The sequence below is a fragment of the Neoarius graeffei genome, chromosome 24, assembly GCF_027579695.1.
Source record: "Neoarius graeffei isolate fNeoGra1 chromosome 24, fNeoGra1.pri, whole genome shotgun sequence".
In the NCBI taxonomy this organism is placed as follows: Eukaryota; Metazoa; Chordata; class Actinopteri; order Siluriformes; family Ariidae; genus Neoarius; species Neoarius graeffei.
Window position 1 is genome coordinate 50,925,601 of NC_083592.1, and position 15,262 is coordinate 50,940,862.

Sequence of the window (15,262 nt, forward strand, 5' to 3'; positions counted from 1 at the left end):
AATTAAAGCACAAGACTGGTAACATATCCTGTAAATATCATTAACTGGTCAAATGTGTGTGTGCTGCGTTTGTATTTGAGCTTGAGCCTGAGATTCATTGTCGAACCGACTCTCAAGGGTCCGAAACGGCTTCGTATTCCTAAAGCCTGGAGTCAGAGAGTCGACTCTTTTTTTCTTTTTTTGCTCGACTCCGAGTCCTTGTTTCGTTTTTAGGCAAAAACAAAAGTCATCCAGGAACGTCTGTTTTAAGCAGCATGATAATGGTGAGATAAATCTGTCTATGGTAACGTTTTATGGCCTGTTATCTTGTCTGTGTGGTTAAAAAGACGAAAAGTGTTAGTTTGGAGACCTGAAATGGCCTTGTTTTGACTTTATTAGCTGCTTGCTACTTGCTAGCAGGGTTTGAATGACAGGAGGTTGACTGGGACTTGATACTGGGTTACTGAATGATTTCCTGCTCTAACACATCCATTTTAAATGATCTGATGAGTTAAGCTTTATTATTTTAAAGCCCTAGACAGACACCAGACCAGAGGATGTCAGTTATCTTCACTTCCAAGCCTGAAATCTGACTGATCAGATATGATCAGTGTCTAAGGCAGTATGATCATTGAGTCAGTAATGTGTTGTTTTCCTCCAGATCCTGAGCTTCTGGTGACTCAGTGGGTGCCATGCAGAGACGCCACAGTAGTAACACAGATGGCATGCCACCTGAAAGGTTCGACTTCCTCTGATTTACCCGGCAACTCACGTAAACCATCATAAACACTCCTCTAACGACTATACATACATAGATTGTAGTCTTTCAATATCAGAATATCGAATATGTTTACGAGTCGAGGTTTACTTTAAGGTCTTCAAAAGGTAAGGAGTCATTTTAGACAAATTATGCTTTATCAATCATCCGTAATCAGCCTGATCAATCATTAATAATTGATTGATTGATTGATTGATTGCTTTATTCCGAACAGTAAAGAAGATATAAAAAAAAAATGCAATAATTAAAACATCATCATAAACAGAATAGCGTAGTCACAAGGAAGTAACATAATAATGTTCGGAAAGGATTAGGAAGAAGTAAATAACTTATCAAATCCTAACCCGCTATACTACCGCTAATCAAACATCACTTTCTGCCATAATAAACTATATATACAAAAGAAAACAAAAAAGAAAACATACCAACATACCAAGACATACCAACATGGTATAATATCGACCAAATCAAATCATATATACAGATACTTATGTTATGCATACACACATACAATACATATATACAGTACATATATATACACATATCCATACGTACACAGACACCCAAATCATAATTATGCATATATATATATATATATATATATATATATATATATATATATATATATATATTAGTGCTGTCAAGCGATTAAAATATTTAATCGCGATTAATGTCGCGACTGTCATAGTTAACTCGCGATTAATCGCAATTTAATCGCACATTTTTGTCACATGAAAAACCATTGTAATTCTCTTATCAGCATAAAAAAGTGAATGGGCTTGCTCACCGTTCGAACTACGGGGGTACTCGGGGGATCCGAGATCCCCTGAAACAGACATGAAATCACTTGAAAACATGATTTGGGAAATGTTGGGGGGTCTCTAAAATATTGGCAAAATGATGTTTATTGACATGGCAATCGTGTGTAACGGGAAGCATTTGCATATCCGAAGTGAGCGCGCGATGGAGAGCCGCGCTCTGAGACGAGCGCAAGCACCCCCCCCAAGGAAAAAAAAGGGACCCCCCCCCCGAAAATATCGGCATAGTTCGAACACTGGTTGTACCAATGTTTGGGGGTTTTTTTATTGCAGAGCATAACACGTCTTGTCACAGCCACTGCAAAGTGGGGCTGGAGCCGCCGATGGGAAAACGAAACTTAAGCCGAGCACCGTGGCTCTTCGGGGGAGGGCAGAGGACTCTGGCTGTGCGTGGCGTGGCATCATGTCACAGAGCGTTAATCTCGCGATAAAAAAATTATCGGCGTTAAAATTGAGTCAAGTTAACGCGTTAATAACGCGACATTTTTGACAGCACTAATATATATATATATATATATATATATATATATATATATATATCAGATTATTATAATCAGAAATAAATAATGCTCGTCAATAACTTATCATGGTTGATTACAATTTCTAAAACATACAACAAAATGTGGTGGCATGGTGGTGTAGTGGTTAGCGCTGTCGCCTCACAGCAAGAAGGTCCGGGTTCGAGCCCCGTGGCCGGCGAGGGCCTTTCTGTGCGGAGTTTGCATGTTCTCCCCGTGTCTGCGTGGGTTTCCTCCGGGTGCTCCGGTTTCCCCCACAGTCCAAAGACATGCAGGTTAGGTTAACTGGTGACTCTAAATTGAGCGTAGGTGTGAATGTGAGTGTGAATGGTTGTCTGTGTCTATGTGTCAGCCCTGTGATGACCTGGCGACTTGTCCAGGGTGTACCCCACCTTTCGCCCGTAGTCAGCTGGGATAGGCTCCAGCTTGCCTGCGACCCTGTAGAACAGGATAAAGCGGCTACAGATGATGAGATGAGATGAGATGAGACAACAAAATGTACATGTCTACCTGTCCGTGAATGAATCTGTATTGAAATGCGTTCTACGGTCCTGTGTAAAAGTCTTAGACGCATGTAAATAAATGCTATCGACCAAAAATGGCTTAAAAATAATGAAATGAAATGTTTCAACGTTTAAAAATACTTGATTAAACCATAATCAATGAAACGAAGTCAATATTTGGTGCGAGACGACCCTTTTGCTTAAAAAAAAAAAGTAGTCTCAGGTCCAGTGAGTGCAGTTTTATAAGAAAATGAGCTTTAGGTTTTACTGAGCATCTTCCAGAACCAGCCACAGTTCTTCTGGACACTTTGACTGTCACACTCGCTTCTTCATTTTGCACCAAAACCCAGCAGCCTTCATTATGTTTTCTTTTTTAATCTGAAAAGTGCTCTCTTATGGAATATACTGCTCAGATACAAACTTTTTTTTAATGTAAGATTTTAGTTTTGTTTGGAAAAAAACAAACATTTGGACTCAAATGTTTTTGTGACTCACTGACTTGATAATATGGAAGTCATAAAATAGAACTCTGTAGCAAAGTTTGTATTGGGGCGGGGGGGAAATAGGGCGCCAAGACTTTTGCACAGTACTGTGAGATATATATATATTTTTTAATATAAAAATACTTATGATGTGCTTACTGACCCTGATGCGAGTTTTGGTTGGTGTGGTTTGTTTCGTAATGCCTGTGAGACGTTAGAAGGCGTGTGTCGTGATGATGTCACAAGGGGACATTGTTATTGCTAGTGTGGTTACAGTGGGAGTTTAATCTGAGAAAAGTGAATCAGCAATCTCAGATGTGATGAAAACTGGTCAGGGTTCATTGCTGGCTTCTAGAAATGAACAAGCGAGAGTTGTTTTTTGTATCGGTTTAATGTCACATTAATGAGAGAGCAGCAAATGTTGAATTGCTGCTACTACTACTACTACTACTAGACAAGTGTTGCCAGACAAAACAAACTTCACCCAGTAGCACTTATGATGAATATGAAGGAAGATATCGCGAAAAAAAATAGGTACCCTATGGGTCCATGTAGCTACTGCTTTTATATATATATATATATATATATATATATATATATATATATATATATATATATATATACTATTCAAAAAAAGTAGGGGATATTTTATTTTGAGATCCAAATTTTCACATATACAAAGGGATACGAAAGCATGTTGTATAGTTCCTTACTGAGGAAGCATTTCCAAAGAAATTCATCACCCAAACACATCAATGACACTCTCATGATCAGCACGGGATGCTACTGATGATCAAGGGAGTCGTGCCACAAATTTGCATGACTCTGAATTGGAAGGTTAGAGCCACTCCAAAGGAAGATTTTGAAGAGAAAGCATCAGATTATCAGTGGTTGAAGTTGTTAATTAAACAGAGACCATGCGCTGTCTAACACAGGATGAGAGGTTACGTGCCCTTGGCATGCTACAGGTTGGCACAAGACAGGTCGTTGTGGCAAGAGCATTGAATGTTTCCCAGTCTGTCATCAGCAGATTATGGTCCAGACATCGTGCTACAGGGTCTGTTCAGGATGGACCACGATCCGGTCGACCAAGGGCAACAACTCAGGCTCAGGACAGATTCATCCGCACTATTGCCTTGAGAAATCGTATGGTAACAGCAAATCAGATAAGGTCTCAACTTCGAAGGGATACTGGCTTGGTAGTGAGTGGCCAGACCATCAGGAATCGACTGCACAGATTTCACTTACACGCCCGACGTCCTCGTGTCAGTCCCTGTTTGAGGGATCGTCACATTAGGGCCAGACTCCAATGGTGTCGTCATCATCAACGCTGGGATAATCGCCGATGCAACCACGTAATGTTCTCAGATGAGTCGAGGTTCACTGTGGACTTCCTGGACAGACGCAGGAGGGTTTGGTGCCGACGTAACGAACGTTTCCATTACGTTAACGTCATTAGACATGATCCGTATGGGGGTGGCTCTGTAATGGTGTGGGGAGGCATCACTGCTGCCGGCAGAACAGACCCGCATGTTGTTGCTGGACGTGTCACAGGGCAGTACTACCGGGACAACATCTTGGCACCCCATGTTGTGCCGTTTGCACGTCGTTATGGCCGCCGTTTCATTTTCCAAGATGACAATGCCAGATGTCATAGGGCCAGGATCGTTACAGATTACCTCCAGCAGCAGAATATCACCAGATTACCATGGCCAGCACTCAGTCCGGACCTTTCCCCCATCGAGCATGTCTGGGACATGCTTGGACAGCGGCTACGCCAACGTCAACAACCTCCTGCCAATGTCCAAGAACTTGCTGCAGCATTGCAACAGGAATGGAATAACATTCCCCAAAATGACCTGGGACGTCTCGTTAGGAGTATGCCACGCCGAATTCGAGCTTGTCTAGCCAACCGAGGGGGTTTTACCCGCTACTGACTCGGTTTCAAAATGGTGGTAAATTTGCTGTGTGACCCTGTGTTTGTGTTGACCCTTATTCTGAAGAATCTGTCCTTTACTGACTGTACACAGGGTTTCGAATAAATTGACAAATGTTTCCTTAATGTTTTTCTGTCATTTGTTTCCTTCCTGACCTCATGATCTGCATTTCATTCTACTTGTAAATCCAATATCCCCTACTTTTTTTTGAATTATTTATATATATATATATATATATATATATATATATATATATATATATATATATATATATATGTGTGTGTGTGTGTGTGTGTGTGTGTGTGTGTATGTATGTATGTATGTATGTATGTATGTGTATATATATTAGTGCTGTCAAAAATGTCGCGTTATTAACGCGTTAACTTGACTCAATTTTAACAGCGATAATTTTTTTATCGCGAGATTAACGCTCTGTGACATGATGCCACGCCCCGCACAGCCAGAGTCCTCTGCCCTCCCCCGAAGAGCCACGGTGCTCGGCTTAAGTTTCGTTTTCCCATCCATGGCTCCAGCCCCACTTTGCAGTGGCTGTGACAAGACGTGTTATGCTCTGCAATAAAAAAAAAAAAACATTGGTACAACCAGTGTTCGAACTATGCCGATATTTTCGGGGGGGGGTCCCTTTTTTCCCTTGGGGGTGCTTGCGCTTGTCTCAGAGCGCGGCTCTCCATCGCGCGCTCACTTCGGATATGCAAATGCTTCCCGTTACACACAATTGCTATGTCAATAAACATCATTTTGCCAATATTTTAGAGACCCCCCAACATTTCCCAAATCATGTTTTCAAGGGATCTCATGTCTGTTTCAGGGGATCTCGGATCCCCCGAGTACCCCCGTAGTTCGAACGGTGAGCAAGCCCATTCACTTTTTTATGCTGATATAAGAGAATTACAATGGTTTTTCATGTGACAAAAATGTGCGATTAAATTGCGATTAATCGCGAGTTAACTATGACAGTCGCGACATTAATCGCTATTAAATATTTTAATCGCTTGACAGCACTAATATATATGTGTGTGTGTGTGTGTGTATGTATATATATATATATATATATATATATATATATATATATATATATATATAATATAAATAAAAATCTCCTTCTCACCCCCGGCGGGGGGGGGGGGGGTGGTATCCATGTCATCCTCAAGCTCGAGTCCTCTACCAGAGGCCTGGGAGTTTGAGGGTTCTGCGCAGTATCTTCGATGTTCCTAGGACTGCGCTCTTCTGGACTGAGGCTTCAGATGTTGTTCCTGGGATTTGCTGGAGCCACTGTCCCAGTTTGGGGGTTACTGCCCCAAGTGCCCCCACTACCACGGGGACCACGCAACCCTTGACCTTCCACATCCGTTCCAGCTGCTCTTTCAACCCTTGATACTTCTCAAGTTTCTCATGTTCCTTCTTCCTGATGTTGGCGTCAGCTGGGATCGCCACATCTATCACCACCACCCTCTTCTGCTCTTTGTCCACCACCACTATGTCCGGTTGGTTAGCCAGGATCTGTTTGTCAGTCTGGAAGCTGAAGTCCCACAGAACCTTGGTCCTGTTGTTCTCAGCCACCTTCTGTGGTATGGCCCATTGGGACTTGGGTACTTCTATTCCATACTGGTTGCAGATGTTCCTGTATACTATCCCAGCCACTTGGTTGTGCCTCTCCATGTACGCTGATCCAGCTAGCATCTTACACCCTGCTACTATGTGCTGGACTGTTTCAGGGGCTTCTTTGCACAGTCTGCATCTTGGGTCTGATCTACTCTGGTAGATCCTGGCCTCTATGGCTCTTGTGCTTATGGCCTGTTCTTGTGCTGCCATGATTAGTGCCTCTGTGCTGTCTGTCGGTCCTGCATTATCCAGCCACTGGTAGGATTTCTTGATAACAGCCACTTCCTCTATCAGCCACTTCCTCTATCAGCCACTTCCTCTATCTGATAGAGGAATATGTATATATATGTGTGTGTGTGTGTGTGTGTGTGTGTGTGTGTGTATACTGTATGAGGCAGTAGTCACACAAATGAAGCATAATCCAAAAATTAACAATTTAAAAATCACAGAAGTAAAATATAGGGTGGCACAGTGGTGTAGTGGTTAGCGCTGTCACCTCACAGCAAGAAGGTCCGGGTTCGAGCCCCGTGGCCGGCGAGGGCCTTTCTGTGCGGAGTTTGCATGTTCTCCCCGTGTCCGCGTGGGTTTCCTCCGGGTGCTCCGGTTTCCCCCACAGTCCAAAGACATGCAGGTTAGGTTAACTGGTGACTCTAAATTGAGCGTAGGTGTGAATGTGAGTGTGAATGGTTGTCTGTGTCTATGTGTCAGCCCTGTGATGACCTGGCGACTTGTCCAGGGTGTACCCCGCCTTTCGCCCGTAGTCAGCTGGGATAGGCTCCAGCTTGCCTGCGACCCTGTAGAACAGGATAAAGCGGCTAGAGATGATGGGATGAGAAGTAAAATATACCAAGTGTTTGTACTTTATATTATTCTACTCTTACCTCTTACAATTTTCGAAACTGAAACCTCCGACCCGAGGCTAAGGCCGAATCCCATTTCACCCCTTGGACCAACCCCTTGGCCCTTCCCCTCCATTTTGCGCGTTCACGTGAAGGGGTAGGGGTATCCCAATCCCAGTTAACGCGGAGGGGTAGGGGAAGGGGTAGGGCTTCTGTACCCCTCCAAACGGAGATTTTCCTGGAGCTGACTCCGAACGAAGGGGTTTGAGTGATTTCCCACAATGCCATGCGGATTTCAGAAAGATGGCGGTTCCCGCAGCGAAAGATTGTCATAAATGTATTTTCTCCATTATTTATGTGTTTTAAGTTGTTATCCAGAGGAAACACGCCGCTTGATTCGCTTTCGAGCTGCGAATGAGCAGCGATTTCTGAAATCCAAGCTGCTGCTAAAAAGCTTTGGGAGTGAGTATTGTTTTCGGTTGCTTGACTGCGTACGTTTTGTTCTGTTATTCTCGCTTTTATTGTTTACATGAGTGTTCTGACACCTCATTCTGTCGGATGTGGTGCACGAAGCGCCAAAGATATCCCATTCAGTGGTGTTAGTTAACAAATCACACCCTGCCAGCAGAGATTTCTGGTTCTGCCTCTGGCTCTGGCTGTAGCGGCTGGTCGCAGCCAATGACGCATTTGGTCGCGTTTTGCTAACGTAAACGCTGACGGAGGTACGCGATGACGTATGTGATCGTTGAAGGGCTATCCCAATACGTAAGGGTTGAATTTCAAGCCCTATCCCTTGTAGCTCAGTTTCAAGGGGAAGGGCCAAGGGGAAGGGGGAGGGGTAGGGGTAGAAATTAGAATTGGGATTGGGCCTAACATACACACACGCACGTGCACACACACACACTGTTGCCATGACCCAAACTCTTATTTCCCGGAAATGGCCCGGCGCTAGAGCTCAGTGGAACGCACTTTCCCTCTGTAATAAGCATAAACATGTCTGAAAGCGATTTCTTTAGTTTAGTTCATTTATTTCGAACGGTGAACGGAATTGTATACACTCACCGGCCATTTTAATCGGAACACGTGTATGCGCGTGTGCAGTGCGCGACTGTTACACTTAGATTCTTACAGCACGATGACATAGTGGCTAGCACCTCTATATGAGGCAGTAGACACAACAAAAACGATTTTCACCTTTTTGGTGACCTTGACCAGATGACTCTCAAAATGTTGGAGGTTCTACAACCCCGATTCCAAAAAAGTTGGGACAAAGTACAAATTGTAAATAAAAACGGAATGCCATGATGTGGAAGTTTCAGAATTCCATATTTTATTCAGAATAGAACATAGATGACATATCAAATGTTTAAACTGAGAAAATGTATCATTTAAAGAGAAAAATTAGGTGATTTTAAATTTCATGACAACAACACATCTCAAAAAAGTTGGGACAAGGCCATGTTTCCCACTGTGAGACATCCCCTTTTCTCTTTACAACAGTCTGTAAACGTCTGGGGACTGAGGAGACAAGTTGCTCAAGTTTAGGGATAGGAATGTTAACCCATTCTTGTCTAATGTAGGATTCTAGTTGCTCAACTGTCTTAGGTCTTTTTTGTCGTATCTTCCGTTTTATGATGCGCCAAATGTTTTCTATGGGTGAAAGATCTGGACTGCAGGCTGGCCAGTTCAGTACCCGGACCCTTCTTCTACGCAGCCATGATGCTGTAATTGATGCAGTATGTGGTTTGGCATTGTCATGTTGGAAGATGCAAGGTCTTCCCTGAAAGAGACGTCGTCTGGATGGGAGCATATATTGCTCTAGAACCTGGATATACCTTTCAGCATTGATGGTGTCTTTCCAGATGTGTAAGCTGCCCATGCCACACGCACTAATGCAACCCCATACCATCAGAGATGCAGGCTTCTGAACTGAGCGCTGATAACAACTTGGGTCGTCCTTCTCCTCTTTAGTCCGAATGACACAGCGTCCCTGATTTCCATAAAGAACTTCACATTTTGATTCGTCTGACCACAGAACAGTTTTCCACTTTGCCACAGTCCATTTTAAATGAGCCTTGGCCCAGAGAAGACGTCTGCGCTTCTGGATCGTGTTTAGATACGGCTTCTTCTTTGAACTATAGAGTTTTAGCTGGCAACGGCGGATGGCACGGTGAATTGTGTTCACAGATAATGTTCTCTGGAAATATTCCTGAGCCCATTTTGTGATTTCCAATACAGAAGCATGCCTGTATGTGATGCAGTGCCGTCTAAGGGCCCGAAGATCACGGGCACCCAGTATGGTTTTCCGGCCTTGACCCTTACGCACAGAGATTCTTCCAGATTCTCTGAATCTTTTGATGATATTATGCACTGTAGATGATGATATGTTCAAACTCTTTGCAATTTTACACTGTCGAACTCCTTTCTGATATTGCTCCACTATTTGTCGGCGCAGAATTAGGGGGATTGGTGATCCTCTTCCCATCTTTACTTCTGAGAGCCGCTGCCACTCCAAGATGCTCTTTTTATACCCAGTCATGTTAATGACCTATTGCCAATTGACCTAATGAGTTGCAATTTGGTCCTCCAGCTGTTCCTTTTTTGTACCTTTAACTTTTCCAGCCTCTTATTGCCCCTGTCCCAACTTTTTTGAGATGTGTTGCTGTCATGAAATTTCAAATGAGCCAATATTTGACATGCAATTTCAAAATGTCTCACTTTCGACATTTGATATGTTGTCTATGTTCTATTGTGAATACAATATCAGTTTTTGAGATTTGTAAATTATTGCATTCCATTTTTATTTACAATTTGTACTTTGTCCCAACTTTTTTGGAATCGGGCTTGTATTTGAGACCAATACCCGTCTATCCTGAAAGTTTCATGAAGATTGGTCCAGCCATTTTCCCGTAATGTTGCTAACAAAAAAACAAAGAAACCCCACTGAAAACAAAACCTCGCCCCCTGATACACTCCGTCCCGGGTGAGGTAATTCTCATCTCATCTCATTACCTCTAGCCGCTTTATCCTGTTCTACAGGGTCGCAGGCGAGCTGGAGCCTATCCCAGCTGACTACGGGCGAAAGGCGGGGTACACCTTGGACAAGTCGCCAGGTCATCACAGGGCTGACACATAGACACAGACAACACTCACATTCACACCTACGCTCAATTTAGAGTCACCAGTTAACCTAACCTGCATGTCTTTGGACTGTGGGGGAAACCGGAGCACCCGGAGGAAACCCACGCAGACACGGGGAGAACATGCAAACTCCACACAGAAAGGCCCTCGCCGGCTACGGGGCTCGAACCCGGACCTTCTTGCTGTGAGGCGACAGCGCTAACCACTACACCACCGTGCCACCCCGGGTGAGGTAATTAGTATAAATAAAAAAGGGTTGGTTTTTTTTTTTTAACCTTTTGTCATTTAAAAATCAAGATTTATCATTTTTTTAAGTCTAAAAAAAATGTACTTTTTTTTATAAACCAAAAGACTGAGCAAAAAGTCATTAAAGTGTTTTTGTTTTTTGTTTTTTTTGGTCAAAAAATAAGATGAAAAATGCCTAGGAATGAGGAAGACAGGATTTCTGTGCTCAGATATTACAAGCTGATTTGCGTATGGTGTGATCTGAGTCAGCCTTTCCTCCATCCTCATCTTGCCAGGACTCTGTTTATAAACCTAGGAACAGGAGTCAGACGCTCGGATCCGAGAGCAGCCTGGATGAAGGAGGTGTGTTTGACTGTTTAAAGCCCGAGTCTCCCGCTTCGCCCCAGCAGCTCTTCTCAGGCCTGGTGGGCGTGTCTGCAAGTGCCGTGACCTCAGCCCCTTTCCAGGCTGCTGGACTCGTCCTTGGTTCTCCTCCGGAGGTCTTCATCCAGATGACTACTTCGTCGCGGGAGGAAGGATCTCACCGGGCAGAGAATGCGGCGTTTCTTCCTCGCCCTGCCCAGCATCATCATCACCATCATCATCATTTCCACCAGTCGGGGCAGCACCGCTCCGCCCTGCTTCATTCAGCGTCGTCGGCTGAGAGGCGGAGCAGCAGGGATGATGGAGGTCAGAAGCGTGAGCGCGATTTATACTACGACTTAAGATCTGATGATGATAATGATGATGATCCTCAGCTTAATTAATCTTTTTTTCTTTTTTTTCCCCGCCCTCCCTCAGGAGACGAAGCGTCTGCTCCGGCTCCTGCTCTGTCCGAGCTGAAAGCTGTGGTCTCGTGGCTGCAGAGAGGATTCCCCTTCATCCTCATCCTCCTCATTAAAGTCTGTTTCCAGCACAAGCTCGGTAAGCAAAGCTCCACAAGCAAAGTTCAGCCGTCATCATCACGGAAAAGTTTTAGCGCCCCGTCCCACAGCCTTGCTTTATTTGTTCTTGATTCTGATTGGTCAGAAGCTGGTGTTGATTAATTATCTATAACAGCAGTCACACTAGTTCTGAAATGTTCTCGTTTCTATAGCAACAGCCCATTCACTGGGACTTGGAACATTTCCTAGTTTTCTGTCAGGAAACCGACAACTGTTTGTTTAAAAGTCTCCAGCGTCAGCGTTTTGTCGCGATCGGTAAATTTCTCCGTCTTTATGACTTCACACTCCGTTTTTATTCCATTATTACTTTAAAGGACAGAAATCCGTGATGCGAAAGACTCTGTAGCCGAGATAACGCTTTTCCACCACAATGAGGTAATGAGAGACTTGTTTTTCACAACACTAATGGCCCTTTTCCACTACCCTTTTTCAGCTCACTTCAGCTCGCTTCAGCTCACTTCAGCCCGACACGGCTCGCGTTTCGACTATCTCAAAACAGCACGACTCAGCTCGCTTCAGCCCTGCTTAGCGCCCAAAACTCGCACAGTTTTGGAGTGGGGCTGAAGCGAGCCAAACCGAGCTGAGTGAGGCTGGGGGCGTGAGCAGACACTCCCCTGTGCACTGATTGGTGAGGAGGAGTGTCCTCACATGCCCACACATGCCCCGCGAGCACGCTGGGATCTGTAAACACCGTAAACCCGGAAGAAGAAGAATTACAAATTACGAGAATTTCTGGAGCCTTATGCGCCTCGCCTCATCTATACGCTCTTGCCAGTATCTGTTGGCGTTGTCGGTGACAACAAGCCACAGCACCAAGACCAGCAACACTAACGACTCCATGTCCTCCATGTTTATTGTTTACTATCCGGGTCGTGAGACTACCGCTTAAAAGATCACTGATGTCACTGTTTGCGCCGCTTAACGACATCACGTGACGTCCACCCACTTTCGCTAACTCCACCCAATGTATCCACCCACTTCCAGCCAGCACGGTTCAGCACGGTGGTAGTCGAAATGCAACTCCAACAGCCCCACTCAGCTCGACTCAGCCCAACTCAGCACGGCACGGCTCAGCCCGACTCCGCCGCGTTTGTAGTGGAAAAGCGGCATAAATGTAACTAAAAATGGATAAAAATTACAGCAAATGAGTCCCATGTACTAACCAGGGCTAGATAATGGACGGATTTATGATTAGCTCATCTGTCCATAAGGCTGATGAGCTGTTGCCATGGCGTTGCATCCGTCGTCCACAATTCAGTTAAATCGTATCTCCTCCATCACGGATTTCCGTTCCGATTGTTTTGTTTGAAAGAACTCATCACTGCACATAAAATGAGCTGGGTCGTTGTTTTGTCAATTTTATTTTTGATGTTTTGCTAACGAGTTACTAATTAGGCCAAATTAACGAATTTTCCAGGCCTCTCACTAGAATCGTATCTCCTTTCTCGTTTCTCATCCGATTCTGATCGATGTTTTGGGTCGATCTTCCTTTGAGGAGCAAAATTTGGTCGTTCGTTTGCTGATTTTCCTGTTGTAAACAATTTATTTACAGCTTTTGTTTATTATCAGTTAAATCGTATCTCCTGTCTCAGTCCTCAATAGATTTCAGTTCTGATTGTTTCGTTTGAAAGACCTCGACCTTCTGTACAACACTTGGTCATTGTTTTGTCAAATTTTTGCTAATGAGCTGCTAATTAGGCCACCTTAACGAATTTTGGGACTTCTCATTAGAATTGTATCTCCTCTCGCAAGTTCTCACCCGATTTCAGTTCTGATCGATGTTTTGGGTCGATCTTCTCTTGAGGAGCAAAACTTGGTTGTTTTGTTTGTTGATTTTCCTGTTGTAAACAATTTGTTTACAATTTTATTTTCCGTTAAATCGTATCTCCTCCTTCAGTTCTGAATGGATTTTAGTTCTGATTGTTTTGTTTGAAAGAACTCGACCTTCTGCACAACACTTGGTCGTTGGCATTGTCAAATTTTTGCTAACAAACTGGTAATCAGGAAAACTTAACCGGACAGACGGGCGGGGGATATAGGAACGGGTTCTGTCCGTCCGTCCGGTCACGTTTTTGTTTCCAGGCCATATCTTTAAAACTACTGAATATATCTTCATGAAGGGCGGCACGGTGGTGTAGTGGTTAGCGCTGTCGCCTCACAGCAAGAAGGTCCGGGTTCGAGCCCCGTGGCCGGCGAGGGCCTTTCTGTGCGGAGTTTGCATGTTCTCCCCGTGTCCGCGTGGGTTTCCTCCGGGTGCTCCGGTTTCCCCCACAGTCCAAAGACATGCAGGTTAGGTTAACTGGTGACTCTAAATTGACCGTAGGTGTGAATGTGAGTGTGAATGGTTGTCTGTGTCTATGTGTCAGCCCTGTGATGACCTGGCGACTTGTCCAGGGTGTACCCCGCCTTTCGCCCGTAGTCAGCTGGGATAGGCTCCAGCTCGCCTGCGACCCTGTAGAACAGGATAAAGCGGCTACAGATAATGAGATGAGATATCTCCATGAAACTTTGTATACATATCAATCAACATGTGAACTGGTACCTTGTGGTATTTTGGATTTTTGGAAAAAAAAAAGTATTTTTCTAATTTTTACATAAAACAGGGTGTCCGCGGAGTCTAAAAAAGTCTAAAATTACACATTTTCAATTTTAGGCCTAAAAAAGTCTAAAATACAGATATTTTGCACTGTTGGTCTAAAATCTCATTTGGGTAATTTAAGACCTAGGTTACGTGCAGAATTATTCTGCACGTAGAAAATCTTCCCGGAAGCTCCTTTCAGCACCTAGATGTCGCCCGGGATTGGTTAGCATCTCGGTGCTGAAAGGAGCTTCCGGGAAGATTTTCTAGTTTCGGTTGTGTTGCCAGATTGGGCGGTTTTAAGTGCGTTTTAGCGGGTTTTGAACATATTTTGGGCTGGAAAACGTCAGCAGTATCTGGCATCACCGCGGAAGATTTCCTGGTTCCGGTTTACAGCGCTGACTCAGTCCGTGCAATCGCTGGTGCTGCATAGGCTACCGTGTAAGCTCTGTCAATTTCAGCGACAAATTAAAAATGGAAGCAGACGAATTGGTTCCTAAAAGAACTAGTAAGGGGTCAGTCATCTGGCATTTTTTTGGATATCGCGAGGAGGACATGGAACAGCAAATGCCAGTTTGTAAAGTGTGCAAAAAAAAAACAACCTGTCATCACGAAAGGCAGCAGCACGACAAATATGTTCCATCACCTGAAACTCACCCGGTACAGTATGCAGAGTCTCTTAAACTCCGAACTACTTGCCCACAAGTTAAACCCCCCCCACAAGCTAAACAAATGACCATAGCGGCCTCGTTCTCCAAAGCCCCCCATATGAGAAACCAAGTCAGAGATGGAGAGCTATAACGGATGCAGTCACTAACTTCATTGCCAAAGACATGATCCCAGTTAGTATAGTGGAATAAAACAGGCTTCCAAAAATTACTAAACACACTCGATCCC

The 15,262-nt window shown here is 44.1% G+C and overlaps 1 protein-coding gene across 2 annotated transcripts in view; it reads left to right on the plus strand.

The window, feature by feature from the left end:
* The first annotated feature begins 172 nt into the window (after positions 1–172).
* Positions 173–15,262, plus strand: part of rnft2 (ring finger protein, transmembrane 2) — a 51,391-nt gene continuing 36,301 nt past the window's right edge. Inside the window, exons 1-4 of one of the 2 annotated variants that reach the window (XM_060907444.1) lie at positions 173–263; positions 641–718; positions 11,160–11,542; positions 11,645–11,767. In XM_060907444.1, coding sequence (XP_060763427.1) covers positions 672–718; positions 11,160–11,542; positions 11,645–11,767 — 553 coding nt within the window. In that variant the 5' untranslated portion in view covers positions 173–263; positions 641–671. The remainder of the gene's footprint in view (positions 264–640; positions 719–11,159; positions 11,543–11,644; positions 11,768–15,262) is intronic. The other variant, XM_060907445.1, reaches the window with a different exon arrangement.